The 24602-nt window shown below is 31.4% G+C and overlaps 1 protein-coding gene and 1 long non-coding RNA gene across 3 annotated transcripts; both read left to right on the plus strand.

Annotated features, from left to right (window-relative positions):
• The first annotated feature begins 5671 nt into the window (after positions 1-5671).
• Positions 5672-10554, plus strand: LOC117913485. Of its 2 annotated transcripts, XR_004651098.1 has the most exons (5): positions 5672-6178; positions 6357-6448; positions 7094-7236; positions 9265-9591; positions 10287-10554. It is a non-coding gene; the product is annotated as an uncharacterized LOC117913485 (long non-coding RNA). The 2 variants fall into 2 exon arrangements; XR_004651097.1 differs by having other exon boundaries at positions 5672-6448.
• Positions 10555-18730: 8176 nt separating this feature from the next.
• On the plus strand, positions 18731-21536 carry LOC117913154 (probable indole-3-pyruvate monooxygenase YUCCA4). Its single transcript, XM_034828097.1, has 4 exons — positions 18731-19770; positions 20047-20295; positions 20478-20600; positions 21048-21536. The coding sequence occupies exons 1-4, from the start codon at positions 19135-19137 to the stop codon at positions 21270-21272; spliced, it is 1233 nt and encodes a 410-aa protein (XP_034683988.1). The 5' UTR covers positions 18731-19134; the 3' UTR covers positions 21273-21536.
• Positions 21537-24602: the final 3066 nt, after the last annotated feature.

The following is a 24602-nucleotide window of genomic DNA, read 5'->3' on the forward strand; positions in this document are numbered from 1 at the left end:
CTTTAAACTTAATTAAATAATAACATAATTAATAATTGAATTTACAAGTAAAAAGTAGTATAATAATCTTTTAAAATTTGTTTTTATATTCATTAGTACTTTCCATATTTTTTTGTGAATACCCATCCCTACGTAATTAGGTTCCATGTCAATATAAGACTTATATTATTCATCACAAATACCTAGATATTTTATAACAAGTGTTTTTGTGAGAAAAAAAAATTTCGAAATTGATTCTTGAAAATTCTTTCAATAAAAGGCAAGGCGGGGCCAATTTGAATATGACTTTTGAGGAAATGTAACAAAAAAAAATAGAGGTGTGAACAAAAGTAAATTTCTTAGAAGAAAGTTGTGTATAACAAGCAAAATTGTATATTTGCTTTTTAGATTCAATGAATCGTTGTTTATAATCAATCAAATATGTGGTTTCTACTATTAAAGGGTTTTTATGTAAATTTGTAGTCCTTGCAGTTGAATTTTTCTCCATTTATTTCTAAAATTACAATATTAGCATCATCAATTGGAAGTAGAAGAAATAATAAAAATCAAAATTAGGTTTATACAAAATTTGAACTCCTACCCCCTTGGGGTTTTTCCTAAGCTGAAATTACCTAATTCACCTTCCATAAGGTATATATGTAGTCATGCTGTTACCCATTTTGTCTCTTAGCTCCAACTTGGGTTAGGAATGCATTCTTATCTCTTATTGATTACCAAGTGGCAATTGATTACCGAGTGGCCAATTTGCTGGTGTTGACCCTTTCTCCCACTATTTATTTAGGACTTACCCTCTATTCAAATTGATCATCCTAAGGACAATCCCATGTTCTAAGGATGGGGATCTTCCTATTTGGTTTTCATTTGACCTAACCTTATTGTCACAACTTCTTCAAATGACTCTCCCCTAAACTTATATTAGTGAGCAAAAAGTTTCATGACCTAAATTCGTGACATTGTGATCCCATCATCTCCTAATTTTCTCTATCTTTTTTAGGATCAATGGCATTTTCTATAATGGTTTGCCCCTTTTTTTTTAATGTAGATAAAGCTTATTCTACTTATCCAATTGGAGATTATTTTTTTCCTACTTTTTGTGCGTGTGACCATGTGATTTGTAGATATTATAGTTTCTTTATCTCCACTATATGCTCAAGAATCATTTTGGGTGATGAATACTAGAATGTGTTTTTTGGCTTTCAATTTCTCCAATCATTATATGCAAAATGATTTTTCATTTCATGCAAGACAAAATCTTGATTTTTAAGTCATTGAGGTCTTTAACTTCGGGAGATAATATATCATTCCCTTAAAATTTACTTTTATTTATTTTGGGTTTGTGATCTAGAATGTTTTTCAAACTCAAGTTTTAAGTGTAAAGATTTCTTGATTTTGAATATTAGTTATAAATTTGAGTGTGACTTGACCTAGGCCTAAAGACTTAAAAGAACTTCGATCTTGAATATTTAACTTATATTAAAGATGCTTTAACTTGTTTTTTCAACTTATTCTTTAAAAGTTTTTCCAACGTTCCACTTTGATAGTGAATATTTGACCTCAAAATGAAAATGATTCGACTTATTTTTCCAACATTCCAACGTGTTTTTCAAAAATTTTCCAACTTGTTTATCTAAGATTTGTAAAACAAGTTGGAAAGTATAAATACTTTGAGGCTCTCTTCAACCCTTCTAGAATATAGTACATATTTTTGCTAGTATCTTATAAAAAGATAAAAAGGTCTTTGTTTATGAGATTTAAAAAATCTTATTTGATATTATTTCCTAATTTTCTTTTAGAATAATTTATTATTATTTTTGTCATTATTCAAAAAATTAAATTAAAAAATTATTTATTTATTTTGTAATTATTAAAAAATCCAAACACAATTTCTCTTTTCTCACCATCATAATTTCTTTTAATATACGGATGATATGTGGTTAAGGTGGTGCTGGTTTTTTTATTTAATTTTAAATAAATATTAATTTAACTTACTCTAAATAATGACAAAATTTTGATAAATATCGTCAATATATTGGAAAGGTGTGAAAACAATATGGGATGGTGTGAAAACAAAATTTTGACCAAAAAGCGTTAATATATGGTAATAAATCGTCCATTTTTTCATTTAATCAAATAGTCGATTTTTTCGGGAAAATCACTGCAGGAAGGGGGCGGTGGGCACCAAATTCCCAATTACCGCCGCCAGCACGCTGTCACTTTTGTGGGCCCTGGCACGTGGCTGAATTTCAATTTCATGGAAAAGTTTGAACACAGACCTCACGATTGAAAGGAGAAGACTGTGACCCCCGTCAGCTTATATTTTTATTATTTTATTGACATATGTTTATACATATAATATTAAAATTATTATATATAAATAAATGTCTTTTATATATATATATATATATATATATATATATATATATATATATATTATAAATTATAAATTATAGGCTTATAAATTAATACATATTTTTTGTGTAATCAAATTATTATAAATAAATTAATTTTAATTATCATGTCATTTATATAATAACTAAATATAAAATAAATATAAATTCATAAAAAAAAAATTATCTACATTTTAACAAATTATATTATGTGTGCATTAATTTCTTCAATAAAATAACTTTAAAATATTTATTATATTTCTAATTTCATTTTTAAGAGTTTTTTCTTATATTTTCATGAGTTTTAATTAATTTTTTATCCACTCGATATTATATTTTATGTCAAAAATTCAAAATACATATTTCTCTAATATATCCGTAAAATCGAAGTACCAATATATTCGTAATTACTACTATTTTTATCATTAACTTTTAATACAACTTAATAGTATTAAGTATTAAAAAAATTGTTTTTCACAATTTGAGTGTAAGGGTTGGAGTTAAAAATGTAAAAATGAGGTATTTTAACTTTTTTCTATTCAATTAAATAAATTAAAAATAAAAAACAATAAGTTGGTGTTTATTTTTTTACTTAACACTAAATAAAATTTTAATGTTTAATAGTATTAAGTATTAGATTATTTATTTTTATAATATTTTATTTTTATTAAGTACTAAAAAATAAAGAAAAATCAAGTTCTAAGGATGGATACTAGAATGTGTTTTTTGGGTGATGAATACTAGAATGTGTTTTTTGGCTTTCAATTTCTCCAATCATTATATGCAAAATGATTTTTCATTTCATGCAAGACGAAATCTTGATTTTTAAGTCATTAAGGTCTTTAACTTCAGGAGATAATACATCATTCCCTTAAAATTTGCTTTTATTTATTTTAGGTTGTGATCTAGAATGTTTTTCAAACTCAAGTTTTAAGTGTAAAGATTTCTTGATTTTGAATATTAGTTATAAATTTGAGTGTGACTTAACCTAGGCCTAAAGACTTAAAAGAACTTGGATGTTGAATATTTAACTTATATTAAAGATGCTTTAACTTGTTTTTTCAATTTATTCTTTAAAAGTTTTTCCAATGTTCCACTTTGATAGTGAATATTTGACCTCAAAATGAAAATGATTCGACTTATTTTTCCAACATTCCAACGTGTTTTTCAAAAATTTTCCAACTTGTTTATCTAAGATTTGTAAAACAACTTGGAAAGTATAAATACTTTGAGGCTCTCTTCAACCCTTCTAGAATATAGTATATATTTTTGCTAGTATCTTATAAAAAGACAAGAAGGTCTTTGTTTGTGAGATTTAAAAAATCTTATTTGATATTATTTCCTAATTTTTTTTAGAATAAATTATTATTATTTTTGTCATTATTCAAAAAATTAAAGTAAAATTTTATTTATTTATTTTGTAATTATTAAAAATCCAAACACAATTTCTCTTTTCTCACCATCATAATTTCATTTAATATACGGATGATATGTGGTTAAGGTAGTGTTGGTTTTTTTATTTAATTTTAAATAAATATTAATTTAACTTACTCTAAATAATGACAAAATTTTGATAAATATCGTCAATACATCATATATTAAAGGTGTGAAAACAATATGGGATGGTGTCAAAACAAAATTTTGACCAAAAAGCGTTAATATATGGTAATAAATCGTCCATTTTTTCATTTAATCAAATAGTCGATTTTCTCGGGAAAATCACTGCAGGAAGGGGGGCGGTGGGCACCAAATTCCCAATTACCGCCGCCAGCACGCTGTCACTTTTGTGGGTCACTTTTGTGGGCCCTGGCACGTGGCTGAATTTCAATTTCATGGAAAAGTTTGAACACAGACCTCACGATTGAAAGCAGAAGACTGTGACACCCCCCGTCAGCTTATATTTTTATTATTTTATTGACATATGTTTATACATATAATATTAAAATTATTATATATAAATAAATGTCTTTTATATATATATATATATATATATATTATAAATTATAAATTATAGGCTTATAAATTAATACATATTTTTTGTGTATATAGATATCATAAATTAACTAGAATCAAATTATTATAAATTAATTAATTTTAATTACCATGTCATTTATATAATAACTAAATATAAAATAAATATAAATTCATAAATAAAATTATCTATATTTTAACAAATTATATTATGTGTCCATTAATTTCTTCAATAAAATAACTTTAAAATATTTATTATATTTCTAATTTCATTTTTAAGAGTTTTTTCTTATATTTTCATAAGTTTTAATTAATTTTTTATCCACTCGATATTATATTTTATGTCAAAAATTCAAAATACATATTTCTCTAATATATCCGTAAAATCGAAGTACCAATATATTCGTAATTACCACTATTTTTATCATTAACTTTTAATACAACTTAATAGTATTAAGTATTAAAAAAATTGTTTTTCACAATTTGAGTGTACGGGTTGGAGTTAAAAATGTAAAAATGAGGTATTTTAACTTTTTTCTATTCAATTAAATAAATTAAAAATAAAAAACAATAAGTTGGTGTTTATTTTTTTACTTAACACTAAATAAAATTTTAATGTTTAATAGTATTAAGTATTAGATTATTTATTTTTATAATATTTTATTTTTACTAAGTACTAAAAAATAAAGAAAAATCAACATATATTTTTTTTTATTTAGAAAAAATCAAATATTTTGATTTTTTTTTTCCATTCATCAAAAAATTTATAATTAGATGTAAAAAAATAGAAAAATAAATAACTTAAAATCTAAAAACAAATTATTTTGAGCAAAAAAACAAACTATCTGCTAAGTTAAATTCTAAAAGCGAAGTGTATTTACTATTAAGGTAAAAAACAAACACTATCTAATTGCCATAAATTTCATATTTTGCACATGTATAGTTACGTTATTTGAAATAATTAATATGACTACATTTGATAAAACCCAAGTTTTGGACATGTGTGTCTTTACATTATTTGAAATAATTAATCTCACATGTTATCTTTTTTTTATTCACCACAACCATAAAATTTTATGCCAAGGAAGGTAGTGATGGTGCAATGAAACTAGCCATGGCTGGCGACAACTGAAGCATGTGTGGCTGGGAGAAGAACACAATCAAAGGAGAGGGGATTGTCTTTCTATCACATGATTCAAATTGGTTTGTATCATAGCTTGGAGAATGCCCTGTTTGAAAGGAAGGGAGATATCTGGTTTGACTTAACTGATTCAGATACAATGATAGGATGTCCTCGACAAAACAGATATGTGCGCTATGCCATCAATTTGTTGGCCCAATTCTCCCAGAATAATTAAAAGATTGTTAAAAGCCAGAAGGGAATTTTGCTTTCCAGTGAGGCAACACTAGACATTGGTTCCATTGGCTCCCATTAATTTTGTTCTTTTCATATTATGGCCATTGCATGGCCTTTCCGGTCCAAGCTCACGTCTCTATGCCAGAGGGTTTCAGACCCATCTGGGTACCTATCTTTTCAATTATTCCACTGGTTTCCCCAAATGGGTTACCTTTGCTTGTTTTGCATAAAGGGTTTGTACAAGTTGTGTAATTTTCCCCCTAATTTGTGGGTATTGAGAAGAAGAATGTTTCTATTAATTTGCTCTTCGCTTTTGCTTATATACTCTATACCCTGAGGAGTGGATTAGCAGAAGAAAGAGTATAAGTAGACCTACTGTATTGAGAACTATTTCTCTGATTAATCCATATTCATTTACTGGTTTAGTTGTTTCTGAATCATGGGTTTGCCCACAATTTTTGAGGTGATATTTCCAAACTCTTGGTTATTGGGAACTACCATTTGAACTAATTTATGCCCTCTTGTTTCAAGTACCTAAAATTTGGATTTAATATTTGTCAACTTCCTCTGAAATCGGTGTAGGGTTTAGGGTTTAGGGTGCATTTATGTTTCTAATTTGATTTTTCTTCATTCTGCTCAAGGCAACCTTCAGTTTTCAAAAAATTGAAGAAACTCTTTTCTGGTTTTCCCAGTTGTTCAAGCTTCACTTTATGCAGAAATGGATTGCTTCAAGGTAATTCCTTCAATGTGAACATGTGGATTAATATATTGCAATTGCAATGTATGTGCTATTTGTTTCAGATGAATTAGGCTTTGAGACATCTAGGAATTTTTTGAATTGCTTTCTGTTTTTATTTTTCATCTCAAGCATTGACATGGACAGACATAACACATAAGATTTCAATTCAACTGTACATTATTTGATCTTTTTGTCTTTTTTGTGATTCTTCTGAGTTTTGGATATCACTTGGGATTTGAAATGAGCCTTTAATGCAACTTGATTCCTTTTGCTTTCTTTACACTTTTTAACTAAGATGATGGCAGTTAACCATGTCAATATATATTGTCATTTTGTTTGATTCCACAACTGTGGGAACGTCTCCATCGGACAGTACCTGTTTGTTTGTTGAAATGTTGTATGGAACACTTTAGGCTATAACACAAAAGTGCGATTAGTGAGCCATTTTTGTGGTTCACCATTTCTTGTTCTGGGTTGTGATCAGTATGTTAAAATGAGGCCTTCCCCAATTTTCCCTCATGATAGTCACATAACATGTTTGCTCATTTGCTCTAATGAAACCTCCATAAGTCCTGCTTGTTTTCTTTGTTAAGGTAACCTTGTATAGAAAAGCCTAACACATACCATTTATGTCTGCAGGATTAAGCAAGTTCCAGAGGTTTAGAAGTCCGGCAGCTTTGATAGTTCTCATCACCATCCTGCATGTTGTTTTTATTTTTGGGTTTAGAAGCTGCTATTTGAGGAATTCACTTCTTGCAAAATCTCGTTTAGCATGTTGTCAGGTATCGTATTGATCAATACATCCCTGACTTTATGTTTTGTCTTCTTTCTTATCAAGTCTAGGCAAGTACTTCCAGTGAACTTGTGGAGAATTTGTGATGGCATTTTCCCTGTTGTGGGAGGTTGTTTGTTCAAGTCTCCACGAGGATCATGTCCCAGTGCATGACAACACCTACATTGCAATAACATTTTCTGAATGTTGAGTGACTCCTGAATTATATACTTATATGTTTTTAATGGTCATGCTTACCTGATTCATGATTCATGTATCAATAATGTTCAGATCATTGTGAATGATGTACAGCAATTTTCCCACAAAAGAAAAAAATCGAAGAACACAAGAGGTTGTCTAGAAATAATAGCCACATTTCCCCTTTGCTTTGTTTGGAGAGCATAATAATGAAAATTCATATGTCCGATTAACTGCTTTAGGAAACATGTCTGCTTATCAAGTTAAAGGAATGACAAAGCCTGAGAGTTGTTCCCCATTGAACAAGGTCAACCAGATGTACTTTGTGGCTCGGTATAACTCCATTTTTGGGTCTCAGGAACCAGCACCACTTAAGATAGCTTTCAAAAATATGAGGTAAAGCATAGAGGAGAAGAAAAGAAAAGAGTGACAAGGAACTGATGCCTTTCCCCTGCATCTTTTTAATGTGTGGGATCATTGTTGAGATGAACAAAATGATAAATCTGGTGCAATAATTGGCCTTCTAGGTGATAGTTGATGATAAAATGATGGAGAATGTTGAAAATAATCGGTACAGTAGAGGGAAGAATCGAATCTCTACACTATTTAAGTACAACTGAGAACTTTGAGATTAAGGCCATTAAAATAAAACGCCAATGATGGGAGCATGCAATTTTTGACATGACCTCTAAAAATCTCCATTTGGATTTTGTCGCTCATAGCAAATGGATCCAAAACATCTCATGTGAAAAGAAAACTGTTCTAACCATTACATTCCAATATGGAGAAACTGTTTCTATGGGTCCAGTCTTCCATCCATTTGTCTAATTCAGCATCATCTTTCCTGCTTTTTGCTATGGTTTTTCAGTGAACTGGAGCTGTTACAACCTAAACAAAACCAAGTCCTTGCAAATCTCCAAAAAGAAATGAAACCCAAGGTTATGCATGTAGCCATTAAACCTAAAACTGGTCTGAATATTGAGCTTTTGAAGCTCAGAAGAACTAAGGCATCTTATTAATACCACTCAAGAAACTAACTGTGAGACTAATTGTTTGTTTGCTTGTAGTTCTTGTAATTCTCAATTTCCAATTGCAGGAATTTCAAATAGCTTTCAGGAAATTTTCTCAGGTTCCAAATTTTGCTTTGAGAAAAGTTTCCCTTGGTTATCTAGCCTGTTGACTGATTTCTATTTCTTATCAATGTAAAATTTTTCCCTTTTGTCAAATTTTATTTTAATGTTGGATACCATATTGAGTAGAATCATCAGTTAGAAGGTTTCTACTTTTCTTTTCCTGTGCCTTGTTTCCACTTGTTCTTACCTCTGAGGGCAATAAATGCCATGAACTGGCCTCAATGTGCCAATATCCTGTTGAGATATTGCCAGTGCTCATTTAGACTCCAAGGTTCCTTTTTAAATTTTTTTTAGGATCAGGGGGCGAGGGCCATGAAATCTTTCCTTCGTCACGCTTGCTGCTACAGCAGAGAAGCATCAGAAGGAAGAGGTAAGCTTTTGGCAAATGGCCCTGCTGACTGTGGGTCCCTGAAAAGTATAAAATGCTATGACCAATGCTAAAAAATCATAAATGAGACAGGTCATATCTTTCGTTTTCCTTCCACATTGAAATAATTATAGCCTTTACCATAGTTTTCAGAAATGTAATTGCCACATCGGACCCCCGATTTTGTGAATTGGTATTTCCAAGAAGAATAACTGATCTCAAATGATGTTTATGTAGTTTTAGATTAGCAACTGCATGGGCAAATGATAATTTTGGGCTTGAATATTCTTGTAGGATACTCCATTCTGATGTTTCCTAGCTTATGCTTCTCAATATGCAGGTGCAGCATTTAGGAAAATTCCTTAAAAATTGGGAGTGTTCTTGAAAGATCTAATAAATGGAGGGCTCTGTTGCACCATACGACCAGCGCCACAGGTGTACACACATAAAGGTTTTAGGACAAAAGGGTCAGTGGAAGAGGGAGGCAGAAATAGGCAAGCAATGATGGAAGGGATCTCCATGAGGGATATTTCTGTTCCACAAACAAGGAGAGCGACTACACCCAAAACATGTTGATAGCACATCAACTAGAGAGTTGAATCTCAAACAGGCACGCGTGAGTGTTGCTTTGGAAGGCTGCAAGGAGCTACTTTGTTTGGACAGAAATGTAGGTACTAGGTTTCCATTTGTTTCCTCGCTACTAGTCTGATGTTACCCAATTCAATCCATTTTTTTGAATTGCCCACTTCCTGATTGCGACTGTCAATAAGGTACATCACCTCATTACACAGATACCACATGCCTATAACACCTTAATTACCTTCAACAGCACTATAGGGTTTGCAACCCTGAAAAGTTCATAATTCAACATTGCTTCATCTTCACCTGCAGTTCACACACCATATATCATACTCATACACTATTAAGTCAAGACTAGGCTTCACCATCATGGCAAATTTGATGTAGTGTTTCTGATTGTCAAGCATTGCTTCAACAATGTCCCCTACAAAGCATATGCCATCCACAACCATCATATTGATGTACTCGTCGTATGAGTTCGGTGTTTGGGAGTAGAATAAAGCCACTGGACTTAATGGGTCTGCCCCCGATGTGGAAAAGTTTACGAGTAAACATATTATCAATCAAATAATGACTTTATCTTAAATCATCTACCTTATCCTTGTCACTGAACAACTAGTTGGACATCTTAAGTCATCTACCTTATCCTTGTCACTGAAGAACTAGTTGTGTTGTGGGCGCACTTGAGGGCATCTATTACCTCTTTGTTTGAACAAAAGAGCTTATTCCATTTCAGACTTTATTTTTGCACTACCTATTCTAACTGATACAACTTGGCTACAGGAGCAAATGGATGCTAAGCTGTTCATATACCATTTCACTGAAGGAAGATCTGATTCGCGCCTACAAGCCATGAAATGATAGCGAGAAGAATGCTTGCATATGATGAATGGATTGAAAGTGCAAAGAGGTTTTGGCTGTCACCAATACACAACCCTTGTCCAACACTTCATATGGAATGGCATGTATGCCACTTTGAAGGCTAAAACTAGTGTGATGGCCTAACTGAAAGCTAGAAGAAGATTTCAATGATCAATATCCCATTGGAGAGTATATTCCCCCATGACAACCTGACAGGTAAGTCAGTCATAATATCCCAAATATTCTCGGGTATCCATCGGTGGGGTCTCATTGTTTGGGGATCGCATATCCTAATCAAGCAATCATGATCATCACAATGAATATGCACTAATATTATTTGATTGCTCTTCTGTTACCGTCTTTTCCTTGTCTTCCCCATATGATTCAAAACAAGAACATCTAATCCCTGGAAAATTGGATTTGCAAAAAACCAGTAGCCAGAGCCAAGTTGGGGTATCACCGTAGAAGAAGGAACACACTTGCCCTAAATCTAATGGCACCCAATGCGGCCCCCCAGAGGGAAGGCTGGTGGCTACCCTTGAAAAAGTGGGCAACTAGGAGCAAGTCTAGGCAGGTCTATGGAATCACAAACAAATAATCCAAAGATTGTATTTCTTTTCAATATTACAAATATGCTAACAAGTCAAACCATTGAATAAAAACCTGCATAATGGAGGGCTCAGAGCCAAAGGAAGATCCCAAAATCTTTATTATTGGACACTTGTTATTCCAGTAGCTCAAGACCCTCAATTGGATAGATCCCTAGGTTTTTTGAATGTCTCCATACCAAATTGGTTATAGAAAAAGAAAGAAAGGTAACAGGAATGCATCATTGTCCTTACACTTGGCTACAGAAGGTTAGACACCCCCCACCCACCCACCAACCTACCTACCCCCAAAGGAAAAAAAAAAAATTAACCTTCCTAAAAAAGTTTGGAGAAAAGAAAAAATAAAAATAATATATACACAAAATCTCACAGGAATTCCCACTAAACCAATAAGTCATGGGAAAATGGAAAAAATTTGGAAATAGCAAAAAGTCAAAAAACCAAAAAAAAAAACGAAAAGAAAAGAAAAGGAGAGAGGTTTCCATACAATCCTATGGTAACTTTCAAGCTCAAATCTCTTACATAAATCTTCAATTTGACAAAATTGAACAATATATCTCTTCTCGATTCTCCTATCTTAAACTTGGTTATAAAAATTTGACTTATTTAAAGATTATGATCTAATACGACTTCTTTTTTCTTCGTATTAACTTTCGTTGTCAAACTTTTACACTAAGCATCAATCATAAGAAGATAATCAATTTTGAGTATGATAACAATGATTTATCAAAGACTAAGGAGGTTGTAAGAATTAGGAAAACCAAGGTACCCGTTAATCATCATGTTTGTTGAATCTTGTCTTCTAAAATGAATTTTCTATTTTTTGTCTCCTAAGATAAATTTTTGACTCTGCTATGATATAAATGACATTTGAAAATCGATATAAAGAACTAAAAAAGAATAATAATGACTTAAAAAATAAATAATAGTTTTAATATAAGAACCAACAAATGGAAAATTATTATGTCATATTGAATTTGAAGTTGTGAAATAAGAGATATGGATGTTGGAGGGAGTAGATAACATAAATGTTTATTTGAAGTGAAGTAAATCAAATGAAAAATATAGTTTTATTATAATGTCCTTATATATAAAAAAAATCATTAATCAAATTTATTAGTCATATTAATATATTGGAGGCAAAATATTAATTACATATTAGAGACATAAGGGCAAATTTGGTAATCCATTTGCAAAATTTGATTATTCAAATTTGAGGAATCTCAAGGAGGATGGGACAATGGGATTCTTCAAATTGGAGGAACGAGTTTCGTCAAATTGTGGTGAGGGCTCATGCATACTCCCGATTTCAAATTCAAATGAACTTGGTAATGATTAAGAAAGAAAATCACTCGATTTATTTTGATTCCAAGTAAATCAAATAACTAGGTCTCATATATCTAGGAATGGCTTTGAATTCTCGCTTAGATTTGTCTATCTTAAACTTGATTATAATGATTTGACTTATAAAAAATTTAGTATAATATGACATCTTTTTTCTTCGTATTAGTTCTACTATTGTCAAACTTTTACACCAAATATCTGATAATCAATTTCTAACACGGTAATGATGAGCTATCCAAGACTAAGGACGTTATAGAAATTAGAAAAATTAAAGGCACCGATTATCCTCATTTTGGAATTATAAAAACTACAAGCACCGATAGTCATCACTATTATTAAATCAAGTAAATTATTTTTTACTTATAAAATGAACTGTAGAGAAAATGGATATGAAGTAATAAAAGGAATTATAATAACTAATAATTTTAATATAAGAACCATTAAATGATAATAATAATTTTAATATATAAACTTGGACGGGGGAGAAAACTCCGAATGGGATCCAAGAGGTTTGAAGAGAAACATGGAAATCCACTTGGGACAAATTGGAGTGGAAGTGGTCAAAACAATTGGTGACGTCAGCACCTTCGTTTACACATTTAAAACAAACAAACAGGAGATCCAAGTACGATATCTTATGTAATTAAGAAGCCAATCAAGCTTGTCATCATGAAAAGTCAATTGTACCGTCTCTGCTGCCCCCATCAGCCCTTGGATCAGTCTAGGAGTCCGTGTGATGCGCCTTTTTAGGACCATCACACGGTCCACAATCAATGCCCCCCGTCACGGTTTACAAAATAAAATTTATCAAAAACTAAACATCAGTCAAATCTTTCTATAATTGGCAGCTAAAACATTAGGTGGGTTCTCGACACGTGGAAGATCATTTAATGACGGAAGTACCCTCCACCGTCAAATCCGAAATACACCAATCCTCGAACGGTGATTGGGTCATATCACCGCCCTCCACCGTAGGATATTTAGGCCATCACAGTCAAATTTGACAGGGTCGTTTTGGTCATTTCAGAGAGTCAGAGGTGCCTACGTGGCAGCCCAATTGACGGCCGTACGTATCACTCGTCATGGACTGCATACATAGGGGAGAAGTGATTGGGTAATGGGATAGAAAGAGTCAGTGCCACGTGACTAGCAGGGTGGTGACGTGGGTTGAGGTCACGTGACATCAACCGCACCGTCCGGATCCGGACGGTTCTGACGTAAACCTGACCCCTCCATGTCCGTACAGCTCTTGCATCTCTCGGGCAAAAGAAAGGGGGGCAATTTGGGAAAATCGACTGCTTTGATGGGCTCGGGCCCCAAAACGATCCTTTTCAACTGTTTGGGGGCCCAAAGACCTCACAGGGCAAATCGGTATTTGACCTGTCAACCCGACTTGAGATAGGGAGAAGTCAAGAAAAATGGCTCAGAGACAAATTCCATGGTGGGGACCTCTATTTCTCTAGGGTCTTATCCTACTCTTGAAATATAATTTTGGAATATATGTTTTCTATATTTTTTTGAATTTTAAAATATTTTTATTTAGATTGTAAATTTTAAAAATATTTTATTAAAATAAATGAGGTAATATGCATACTATAAAAAATAAACTTGGATACATTAAAATTACATATTTAACCTCATTTTGATATTTTTATCCTTAAATTATTTATTTAAAAAAAATTGATATGAAATAAGGATTAAAAATTATTAAAAGGTAATTTTGTCAACAAAAAAAACTATATGTCATGTTTTTAAAATATTGAGATCATTCTTCGGAATTCACATTTTGAATATCCATTTATTCAAATAACCCATTATTAAAACCTTATTCGGCATGTGATAACACACTTAAAAAATTTTATTTGAATGTGTTTTGAGATTCTTAAGCCTCATTCTTAAAATGATTTAGAGGTATTTGATAAAATTTAATACTTATTACTTAATAACTTAAGTTGATTTTAAGTTAAATTATACTTAAGTTATTGGCTTAAAACTTATTACCTGATTCTTATTTTAAGTATTAATGTTATTTAATAAAATTAATTTAAAATTTATTTTAAATCATCAAATTGACATATCTATCATTATAAATTATAATCAAGATAAAGAAGATTGAGTGATAATGGAAATCGTGGAGTAGCAAAAGAATTATGAAGGTAATTGGAATAAACGGAGATAAAAAAATTAAAATGAAAACATAAATTTAAGAATAAGTTAGTTGTTTTTACTTATTACTTAAAATTGTATTTGACTTTAAGTCATATCATTAAGTTATTATGTCACTTTAAATTATTAAATTGATTTATTAAATACGTATAGTGTTTAACTTAATCTAACTTATAGTCAATTAATTGTTAAATAAGAGTGTTATTAATTTAGATTTTTCCAATATACAAATACACTTTTTATTAAAATATATTTAATTTTAAAAAATATGGAATACAATTTGCATTTGTAAAAATTAATTTGATGAACATATAAACAATAATATTTTAATAATCCAGTAATCTCTCACATATCTAAATTTCAAAATTCCAAAAACATGATGTGATTCACTTTGGAACCTTCCAATGAGAAATTGTTCAAGGGAATTATATTATATTATATTATATTGCCTATGCTTCAATAAAAAAATTGGAGTGTCCACAACATTATGTGGAACCCACTTGACACCATAATCTTAAAAAGTGAAAGAGCGACATCTTCATCAAAATGAATTCCAAATTTGACATACTAAAATGAATTCTCAATTTGACACATTTTTGGAGTGAAAGTCATTGAAAATGGTAGGGTGAAATGATGGGGTGCAATTTTGGAATCATACACATTTCTTTTTACTTTTCCAATTATGTCCTTCTTCCCTTGTTTTGGGGTAGAATACAACCATCGACAAGCCCTATAGTCCTCAATACCTACAAAGTGGATAAGCTTGTCAATTCCTCTAATTGGGTTGGTCCTAAAATCATCCAATTTTGGACCCAAGCTGTTTATAAAGCTAATTTCTTAACAAAATCTTCACCAACTTGTTTATATTTTATCCCATGGACAATATACAAAGAATAAGTTCACTAGTTTTGTGTTTAAATTTTATCAAATATACTTTTGAGTTTGAAAATTATTTTCAATTCTAAAGAACATAAAGTTATTTTTAAAAATGGTTTCCTACTTAAATATTTTATGAATTTTCTAGTAAAGTGATGGGGGGTTTATTATGCTTTATTGAATTCAAAGTATAAGGTCCTATTCGATATCTGATTTTGAAAACAGTTTTAAATTATTATTTTTTGATGATTTATAGAATAAATATTTGTTTAAATAACATACCGTTTATATTTTTAAATGTGTTTCAAAAATAACTTTTATATGTAAATATTTATTTTTAATCATTTTTCATATTTGAATAATTATTTTTCAAAACGATTCTTAAAAAATAAGTGAAGAAATTTGAAAATAATAAAATGATATTTTCTAAACACATTTTTTTTAAAACTGTTTTCAAGAAAACAGTTATCAAATAAGCCTGACCGGGTCTAAGTCTCTCAATAATGTAGGTACAACTCTTCTCCAATGGCATCAAATTCATCATAAATGACATGATTTCTTAGTGATAATAATTTATAAGCATATTGTAGCATCTTTTATAATTGGGTTGCCATATATGTTAACAAGACACCACATGTTTATGAAGTCAAAGCACCATATGGTGAGATCCATGTGGATCCAACTTAGCTAAACTGTCTTATGTTCTTCCTTTGTCTTTGTCTCCGACATGAGAAGCCACTAAAGTACTCATTTCCATTACCACTAAGCAATAGCAACTTAATGGAACAGTAAAATCTCCATATTAAAAGTGTGCAACTTTTATTTCTTTTTTTATTGAATATGTTCCTACGATTCCCTCGTTTGATTTCACTTAGTGGTAAGGATATTTTGAAACTATCACCTCTAAACCCGATAATTGGTTGCTTTAAGTTCACTTGCACAAAAAGAGCAAAAAAAAAACTATTCATACGATCAGAACCCAACAACTTCAATTATAACAATTCATTTCCTTCTAAGTAAATATCATACATTCTAAGTCATTTCTCAGACTTCCACAACTTTAAAATTTGTGATATCATACATTGGATAGGAAAGAAAGTTTCTAATACTATATACGTATGAGCTCCTCTTAATCTTGTAAACACATTTTAAAGTCATAATGACCTCTTTGGGCCTAAATCGAATAATATCTACACGATTTGGTGTAGATCGTTACAAATTGTATTAGAACTGATCCTCGACCCCAATGTCGAGGTTTGTTTGACCCTGTTGAGTTGTTTTTCTCTTTGGCCCCACAATCCCATAGGATATAACATTTTCGATGTGTTTGTATAAAAGGTGTTTATGATGTCTCACATCAGATAGAAGAAAAAGTTTTTTACTTTATATATAAAGAAATTTCTTTTAATTTTATAAGTTCATTTTAAAGTCGTAAGGACTCTTTTATAAAAATTTGTTCTAACTAACATGTTATGAACATCTTCTCCTAATTGATATGATATTTTACGATCATCTCTATGTGAATATGATGTCGTCATCATCATCTTGTTTCACAAGATTATGAGAGATATACCGAATTATTGATAAAAGACAATAAAAACAATAAAAAAAAACATAATTATATAAATAAATGAAAGAATCTAAAAATAATATGAGGTGGTGGTACATACTACGTGGCCCACGTCTTTAGCATAAAGAAAAAATTTAAATAAATAAAAAAGAAATGGAAATGAGATTTTAAGTGAGCTCCATCTATAAATGCAAGTACGAATGAATGTTCCAAATTACATGTAATCTCCCTTGTAATATTGTATTGATGGGTCAAGACAAACTCCTTAGATCTTCGTATCCGGACATGGCAAATGTTGTTTGAAGTTTTGTTTCTCCTTCACTCTGGTTCTTCTTGTCTCCTCTTGTCTCTCAAGCCTCCAACATTAATAGACTCGAATATTTTCCTTAGATGGATCTAGCTGGGATTAGCATGTATCTATCAACATGGATGCCCACCTCCCCATTCATACTATTCCCACATCTATGATTTCATATTTGTTTATACAACTTTAGTGGGTTGATGCCCCCTCAATTCATACCATTCCCACATTTATGATTTCTTTTATTTTAGATATTCAATTCATCATTCCAATTATTGAAAACGCAAAATGAAATTTAAAGATATAAATAATGTAATCAAAATATAAAGGAACAAAACCCCGTACAAATAATGGAATTAAGGTACAAAAACCGAACTAATGTATAAAATAATAACATGTAACTACACACGTGGCACTTTACTATTAATTCCATTATTTGGGTATCTAATAATTTGTTATCAAATTTGTCTTCATCAAAAATGCATCAAAGTACCAAAAGGCGAAATCGGGTACAAGTAATGAAATTAAGGTAAAAAAGAGAAACTAATATCATACACGTGATACATTGATTATGTTTTTTTTGGTGGGACTCAAAAAGTTATCCTAAATATATCACTAATCATCAAAACATTGATGAGAAGAAATCAAAATCATTAAGTTGGAAACGACCAAAAATTTTGTATGAAGAGGTGATAATGAGGGAAAAAGGGAAGAGAGGTACGGAATGAAAATGAAATGAAGATTATGGAAGGGTTGGAGTTTAAGGCCAAAATAGTCTTTTTGAAGAAAAAAATAATCAAAATAGATCTCCTCCCAAAATATTTACCAATCTAATATTTATTATCAAAAGATGACTTCTTTTTTTTTTTGTGTGAAATCACACTTATTAATTGTGATTTTTAAAATCAATACTGTAACTATGATTTTAAATTTAAAGTTAAAATTATAGTTAGTAATTATGGTTTTAAAAAAATAAAATTAAAGTTAAATTTAGTGTTGTACGGATACATTCCTTAGACAAATATTTTGAATACAAGTTTAGAATCTTTAGATGGAGAATTATTTTTACAAAAAAGATTAGTTTGACAGGGAACTCAGGAGAATTGAGGGAAAGGTATATGCATAGGGGGAATTGTGGTTGCATGTATGGGGAACGGTCTCCTACAACGCAGCAAGTACTCCTTGCTGACTTGTCAGCCACGTGGCACTATGCTCCATTCCCTCATTATTAAAAATATTATTTAAAATAAACAAAACTTAACCAAACCACCCTCCGCTATTCATTTTTACGTGGTTTTCCAGGGCCGCAGCTTCACTCTCCTCTGCAGTTGTCTCCAGCAAACACACTCTCTGCCACCAAAGCGGCGGGACGTGGGGGCACGCGCATGAAACGGGATTGGGCGAGGGACTGCGTTCAGTGTATTTATAACTTCCCCTTTGCTCCATTTCTTACAACACTACATCTCCCAAACTCTGCAGAAAGAGCCTTGAGAGGAAGAACCAAATATCTTTTCTTCAGCCTCACGCCTCCATCATACCTCTACCCCTCTCTCTCTCTCTCTACTTCTCACTTCAAATCTCTTAAAAACTCTGTTTTTTTCTTTTTCTTTTTTCTTTATCCAACTCTCTCTCTCTAAAAGTCTGTTCCGTTGTAAACATTTATAAACATCACAGCACAGCTTGATTCGCTTCTCATTGACTCTATCTCTAAGCTTCGCTTGACACCCTTTTTGGGCCTTTTTCAGCTCTCTCCGCATTTTCTTTTGAAATTCCCGCTCAAGAGTAAAAATTTTCTCGGGGAAACAGAGTGAAAACAGGGGGAGTGAAAAAGAAAAACAGGTGGTTGGGGGTTCAATTTTTTCTTGGTCTTTTTTTTGTTTTCTTTGCTGCTCGGGGCCTTCCTACATGGGATCTTGCAAAGAAGAAGAAGAAAAGCAGTCGAGGTGCGTGCGCGTTCATGGGCCTATCATTGTTGGTGCAGGGCCTTCTGGTCTAGCAGCTTCAGCTTGCCTCTCTGAACTTGGAGTTCCTTCACTGATTCTCGAGAGAAGTGACTGTATAGCTTCTTTATGGCAACAAAGAACCTATGATCGTCTCAAACTCCACCTTCCCAAACAGTTTTGTGAACTCCCACTGTATCGCTTCCCTGAAGATTTTCCCAAGTACCCAACAAAGCAGCAGTTCATATCATACATGGAGTCTTATGCTTCCCACTTTTCAATCCACCCCAGGTTCAAACAACAAGTTCAAAGAGCTTATTTTGATCCAAGCTGCAAGCTATGGAAGGTTCAAACTCAGGATTTTGAGTACATCTCTCGCTGGCTTATTGTTGCCACTGGCGAAAATGCTGAACCTCTAATACCTGAAATTTTGGGCCTTGAGAGGTTCCGTGGACGGGTTGTTCATACCAGTGTGTATAAGTCCGGGTCTGATTTCAGAAACCAGAGGGTTTTGGTTGTTGGTTGCGGCAATTCCGGCATGGAAGTGAGCTTGGACCTCTGTAGATATAATGCTAGCCCTCATATCGTGGTTAGAAACACTGTAAGTTCCTTCACTTTCATACACAAATGACATAGCTCTTTCTTCTTCTTCCATATGTTTCCTTTCACTGTTTTTTTCCCATTTCTGTCATCTGGGTGTGTACTAAAATCAATTATCTTGAACAAAAGCTATTCATTTTCAATATATTTTTCAATTTTCTTGTCTGGGTATGCATCAGAGTCAAGTTTCATGATCAATTTTGAATAAATGTTGAACCTTTTTCATGTGGGTGTGCTTGGTTCTGGCCTCATATGTGTTCAATTTTGATGATTTTAGGTGCATGTTCTACCTAGAGAGATGTTTGGCTTGTCAACATTTGGAGTAGCCATGGCACTTCTCAAATGGCTTCCACTGAGACTAGTAGACAAGTTCCTCTTACTGGTAGCCAACTTCACCCTGGGCAACACCGACCACTTAGGCCTCCGGAGGCCCAAAACCGGACCAATTGAGCTCAAAAATGCCACCGGAAAAACCCCAGTACTGGATGTAGGAGCCCTCTCGCAGATAAAATCCGGCAAAATCAAGGTAATCAACCACCCCAGCCCCTCCACCCAAACAGACCCTTATATTGGTTCACATTTTCTGTGTGCGCTTGTGCAACCTTTTGCAATATCTCAGCCCATTTTGAGCCCATTTTGTGTGAATCCTCGACTTTTCTGCAATGCCTTTAGCCAATGTTTAAAGGGTGTGTTTTTTTTCTCTCTCAGGTGATGGAAGGCGTGAGAGAGATAACAAGAAATGGAGCCAAGTTTCTGGACGGTCAGGAAAAAGAATTCCATTCAATAATCTTAGCAACAGGGTACAAGAGCAATGTTCCAAGTTGGCTAAAGGTCAGCATGACTCATTTTTACATATGATTTTTTAGCCTTACTTCTATCTTATTATCAATCTTGCATCGCTTTCAACCTTACATACATGCAGAAGCCTACAAAACCTTTCTTTTTCCCCTTCAAAAAGAGGAAAATCAGTTGGGTTTGTTTGGATTGCTCCTGCCTTTTCAAAAAAATTCTCTTTCTTTAAAAAAAAAAAAAAAAAAAACAAAATGAATCTTTGTGGGTTGTCATGTTATGTAACCGTCATGAAATATTGTGCTCTGAGGACGAATTTTGAGAAAAACAGAAGTATGGAAAGTGCTTATCTTTCCTCTTTTGGGGAGATAGAATCCAAATGGGTTCTTAGTCTTGTAAATTTTTACCTTTTTTTTTTTTTTTTTTGGGTTTAGATCTTTTCCTTCTGTTAGATTTGGGCTAATTTTTGTTTTTGGGAAATACTTGCAGAGTGGCGACTTTTTCACACAAGATGGGGGGATGCCCAAAACGCCATTTCCTAACGGTTGGAAGGGAGGGGATGGATTGTACACAGTTGGGTTTACGAGAAGGGGGCTCCTGGGAACGGCGTTCGACGCAGTTAATATCGCCCGGGACATAGCTGAGCAGTGGAGGACATCTAATGACACCAACAATATTTGTAATACCCATGTTATCCTTAGAAGAAAACCATAGCAAAAATCATTATTAAAGAGGAAAAAAAAAACAAAAAGGAAAATTAGAAATTGGGTTGGGTTAGTTTGGGATGGTAGGGTTTATATGGGGTGTTTCATTCTTCACCAAGCAGGAGAATTTCCACCTTTTCTTTTTTTACCCTCTTGTAAATTTTACCAATTTTGCATGGGGTTTTTACCTCTCTCTCTCCTCCTCTCATGTATGTTTTTTCCCTTAGCATCTGTATAAAGCAATTTTATGAATAGAATCTTTCGTCTTAGAGAATATGTTTGATTTCAAGAAAGTATATGACAAAAAGAAAAATATTAAAACATGATTTTATTATGAAAAATATAAAAATCAAATATAATAAAATTTTGTATATTTTTATTTATTTAATTTATATGTATGATAGTTAAAATAAATTAAATGAATTTTAAGTAGAATATAAAAATAATTCAAATTTATTTTTATTTTTATTCACTTTTTTTTAGTATTTTTCTTCAAATTTTCTAAGAATCAAACACCCTCTTACCATTTTAATTCCAAAATTTTGTAAACAATATAATTTTTGGTATATATAATACTACTAAGTTGAAAATATCTAAAACATTGGAATAGAAATAAAAATGAAATTTATTTTCTATATAAAATTTATTTATTTTTATTTATTATTGTGTTTATATTATTTATTAAAAAATAAGAATAGAAATCAAAATTTCCTCCACATGAAGCTAAAATAAATTTTTATTTAGTGTGTTATGATCAAGGATGAAAATATCGGAATATATTATGTATCGGAAAATGTGGATACGATATATAGGTAAGATATATCATATGACGATACAGATATATTGACAATACAAGTAAAATATCGACCCTAAATAGGAAAAGATCGTTGAAATTTTGGAGATATATCAAATATATCAGTGAAATCTGTAAATAAAATAAAATAAATTATCATAAATAAGTTAATTTTAATTATATTATAATTTATTTTGTATACTAATTAAATATAAAACAAATATAAAATCATAAATGAAATTATCAATATTTTTAAATAAAAATGATAAATACATTTAAATCACTACATTTTGTAATAATTTAGTTTTAAATTAATTATTTTATTTTATTTTGATATTCAAGTGTAATAATAACATATTGAGAATAAATTAACTTAGTACATAAACTAGTATAATATTGAATTTAAATTAGTACCTTTTATAATTAATTAATATATTTTTAAGTAAATTAACTTAGCATAGTAGTATATTTGAATCACATAATTAGTATATTTGTAATAATTTAACTTCATAATTAGTGTACACTTATAAAATTCACATTTCTTATCGATCGACATAATATATTTAAATTTAATATCACAAATCATATAATACATATATAATTTTTTTCAGCAAAACAATTTTAAAATGTCTATTATACTTCTAATTTTATTTTTTAAAAAAAAATCTTATATTTTCATTAGTTTTGATCAATTTTTGATCTACCTATATTTTGAATCAAAATATCCACCGATTTATCGCCATATATCTTAGTACCGATATATATATATATATATATGTGTGTGTGTGATTATCAATGTTTTCATCATTGATTATGATTACTTATTAAAATGAAAATATAAATTAAAATTTCATTCTTAAAAATCAAGTATCTATTTGCATATATGTCTCTTATTTTGTATTTTAAAAATAATTAAAAAATTATATGAAAGTAGAATTTTTTGTATAAAAAAATATAGATTTATCTCATATTTTTTAAAATTTTAAAATTTGAGATAGCAAAATTTTGTTCTATCTCAATTTTTTTAAAGAATTTTAAAAATCATTATTTTTTTTCAATATAAGCTTCTAAAAATCATTATTTTTTTATATTTTACATAAAATTTATTAATATTTTATAATTTTAAAATTAGAAAATAGGGAGTGTGTCCTTGAACACACTTTTTTTTTTCTTCCTAAAATCAGAAACTTCTATAAAAAAAAAATATATCTCTTGTAAAAAAAATATATAAATTTATCATATACCTTTAAAAATTATATTAAAAAATTTTAAACTTGAAGGGAGTAGGAATTTTGTGATACCTCAAATTTTTTGAAAATATTTTTAAAACATTACTTTTACAATGTAAGTCTTTAATAATTTCTTGATATTATATAAAAATTATTAAAATTTTGAATTTCTACTTATCGAAGAGTAATAAATAGGAGAGAGGGAGGGTTTGTGCAGTGGACATTTATTCCCTATATTTCACTGATGTGACGCAAGGTCAAGGCTGGAGAGGAGAGAGGAGAGAGGAGAGAGGGAGAGAGGGAGGGAGGAATAGTTAACAAATGGATAATGATCTTCCTTGTTAAAACAGGAATAGGAGTAAATTAGAATCAGAGCTTCAATTAATCTTTGCTTGTATTCAGGGGCTGTCAAAAGCCTGCCCTTGAAAGCTTCTCTTTATTACTTGCACAGTTACACCTTTCCCTTCCCCTTTGCTAAACTGAGCTTGAGTAGAATTGCAGTACATGACCACCCCTTCCACCCTTCTCTTTTTTGGTATTGCCTTTTGTACTGCCTCTTCTCTCATTATTCTCTTTTTCATTGGGTTCTTAATGGTAACCCATACTCCCAATCCAGAGCTCTAGTTAAATCAGATTCAAATGGGATCTGCTGCATATCCAATGTATTATGTATGCTGACAAAATTGGGACTAAACCCATGTTCAAAAGTCCAAATAATTGCTGTTTTCTAGGCTCAATTTCAATATATAGCTTGCCTTCAAAGAGAGACTGCAGCAAGAGGGTACCTTTCAGTGAAAACTGAAATATTATTAATCAATAATGATACAGAGAGTGATTTGGAGGATCCCATTTTTTTATGTTCATTGAAAAGCCAAAATTAGAGGAAGGAGAGAAGAGTGAATTGAATGGTGATAGTGTGGAAAAAACTAAGAAGAGTGAGGGAGCTGAATCAGCTGATAAAGGAAGACTCTCTCACTCACGCTGCTGATTATTGAGACAATGATGGGGCTCTGACCCAGTTCCATAGAGGGTCGTACGAGTTCTCAGAACGGATTGACAACTGCTTACACCTCCAAAAACCCTTTTTCCACCATTGCTGATGCAAGCATCTCGCTCTCTCTCACTCAACCCCTCCTTTGTTATTCCTCTCTCTCTCTCTCTCTCTCTCTCTCTCCATCTCTCTGCCGCCATAAGACAATAGTGGTGGTGCAAGTGCAGCGATTAGCGAAAAGTCCAAGGCTGGAGTTAAAACCCCTTCTGCATTCATTTCCAAATCCCTATCACACGCTTCCAAGCACGCCTTACGGTGAAACCTACG

The sequence above is a fragment of the Vitis riparia genome, chromosome 4, assembly GCF_004353265.1.
Source record: "Vitis riparia cultivar Riparia Gloire de Montpellier isolate 1030 chromosome 4, EGFV_Vit.rip_1.0, whole genome shotgun sequence".
Classification (NCBI taxonomy): Eukaryota; Viridiplantae; Streptophyta; class Magnoliopsida; order Vitales; family Vitaceae; genus Vitis; species Vitis riparia.

Coding starts and splice junctions, on each gene's coding strand:
- LOC117913154 (XM_034828097.1), top strand. CDS start 19,135: ATGGGATCTTGCAAAGAAGAAGAAGAAAAGCAGTCGAGGTGCGTGCGC. Junction 19,771..20,046: donor ATATCGTGGTTAGAAACACT/GTAAGTTCCTTC, acceptor TGATGATTTTAG/GTGCATGTTCTACCTAGAGA. Junction 20,296..20,477: donor TAAAATCCGGCAAAATCAAG/GTAATCAACCAC, acceptor TTTCTCTCTCAG/GTGATGGAAGGCGTGAGAGA.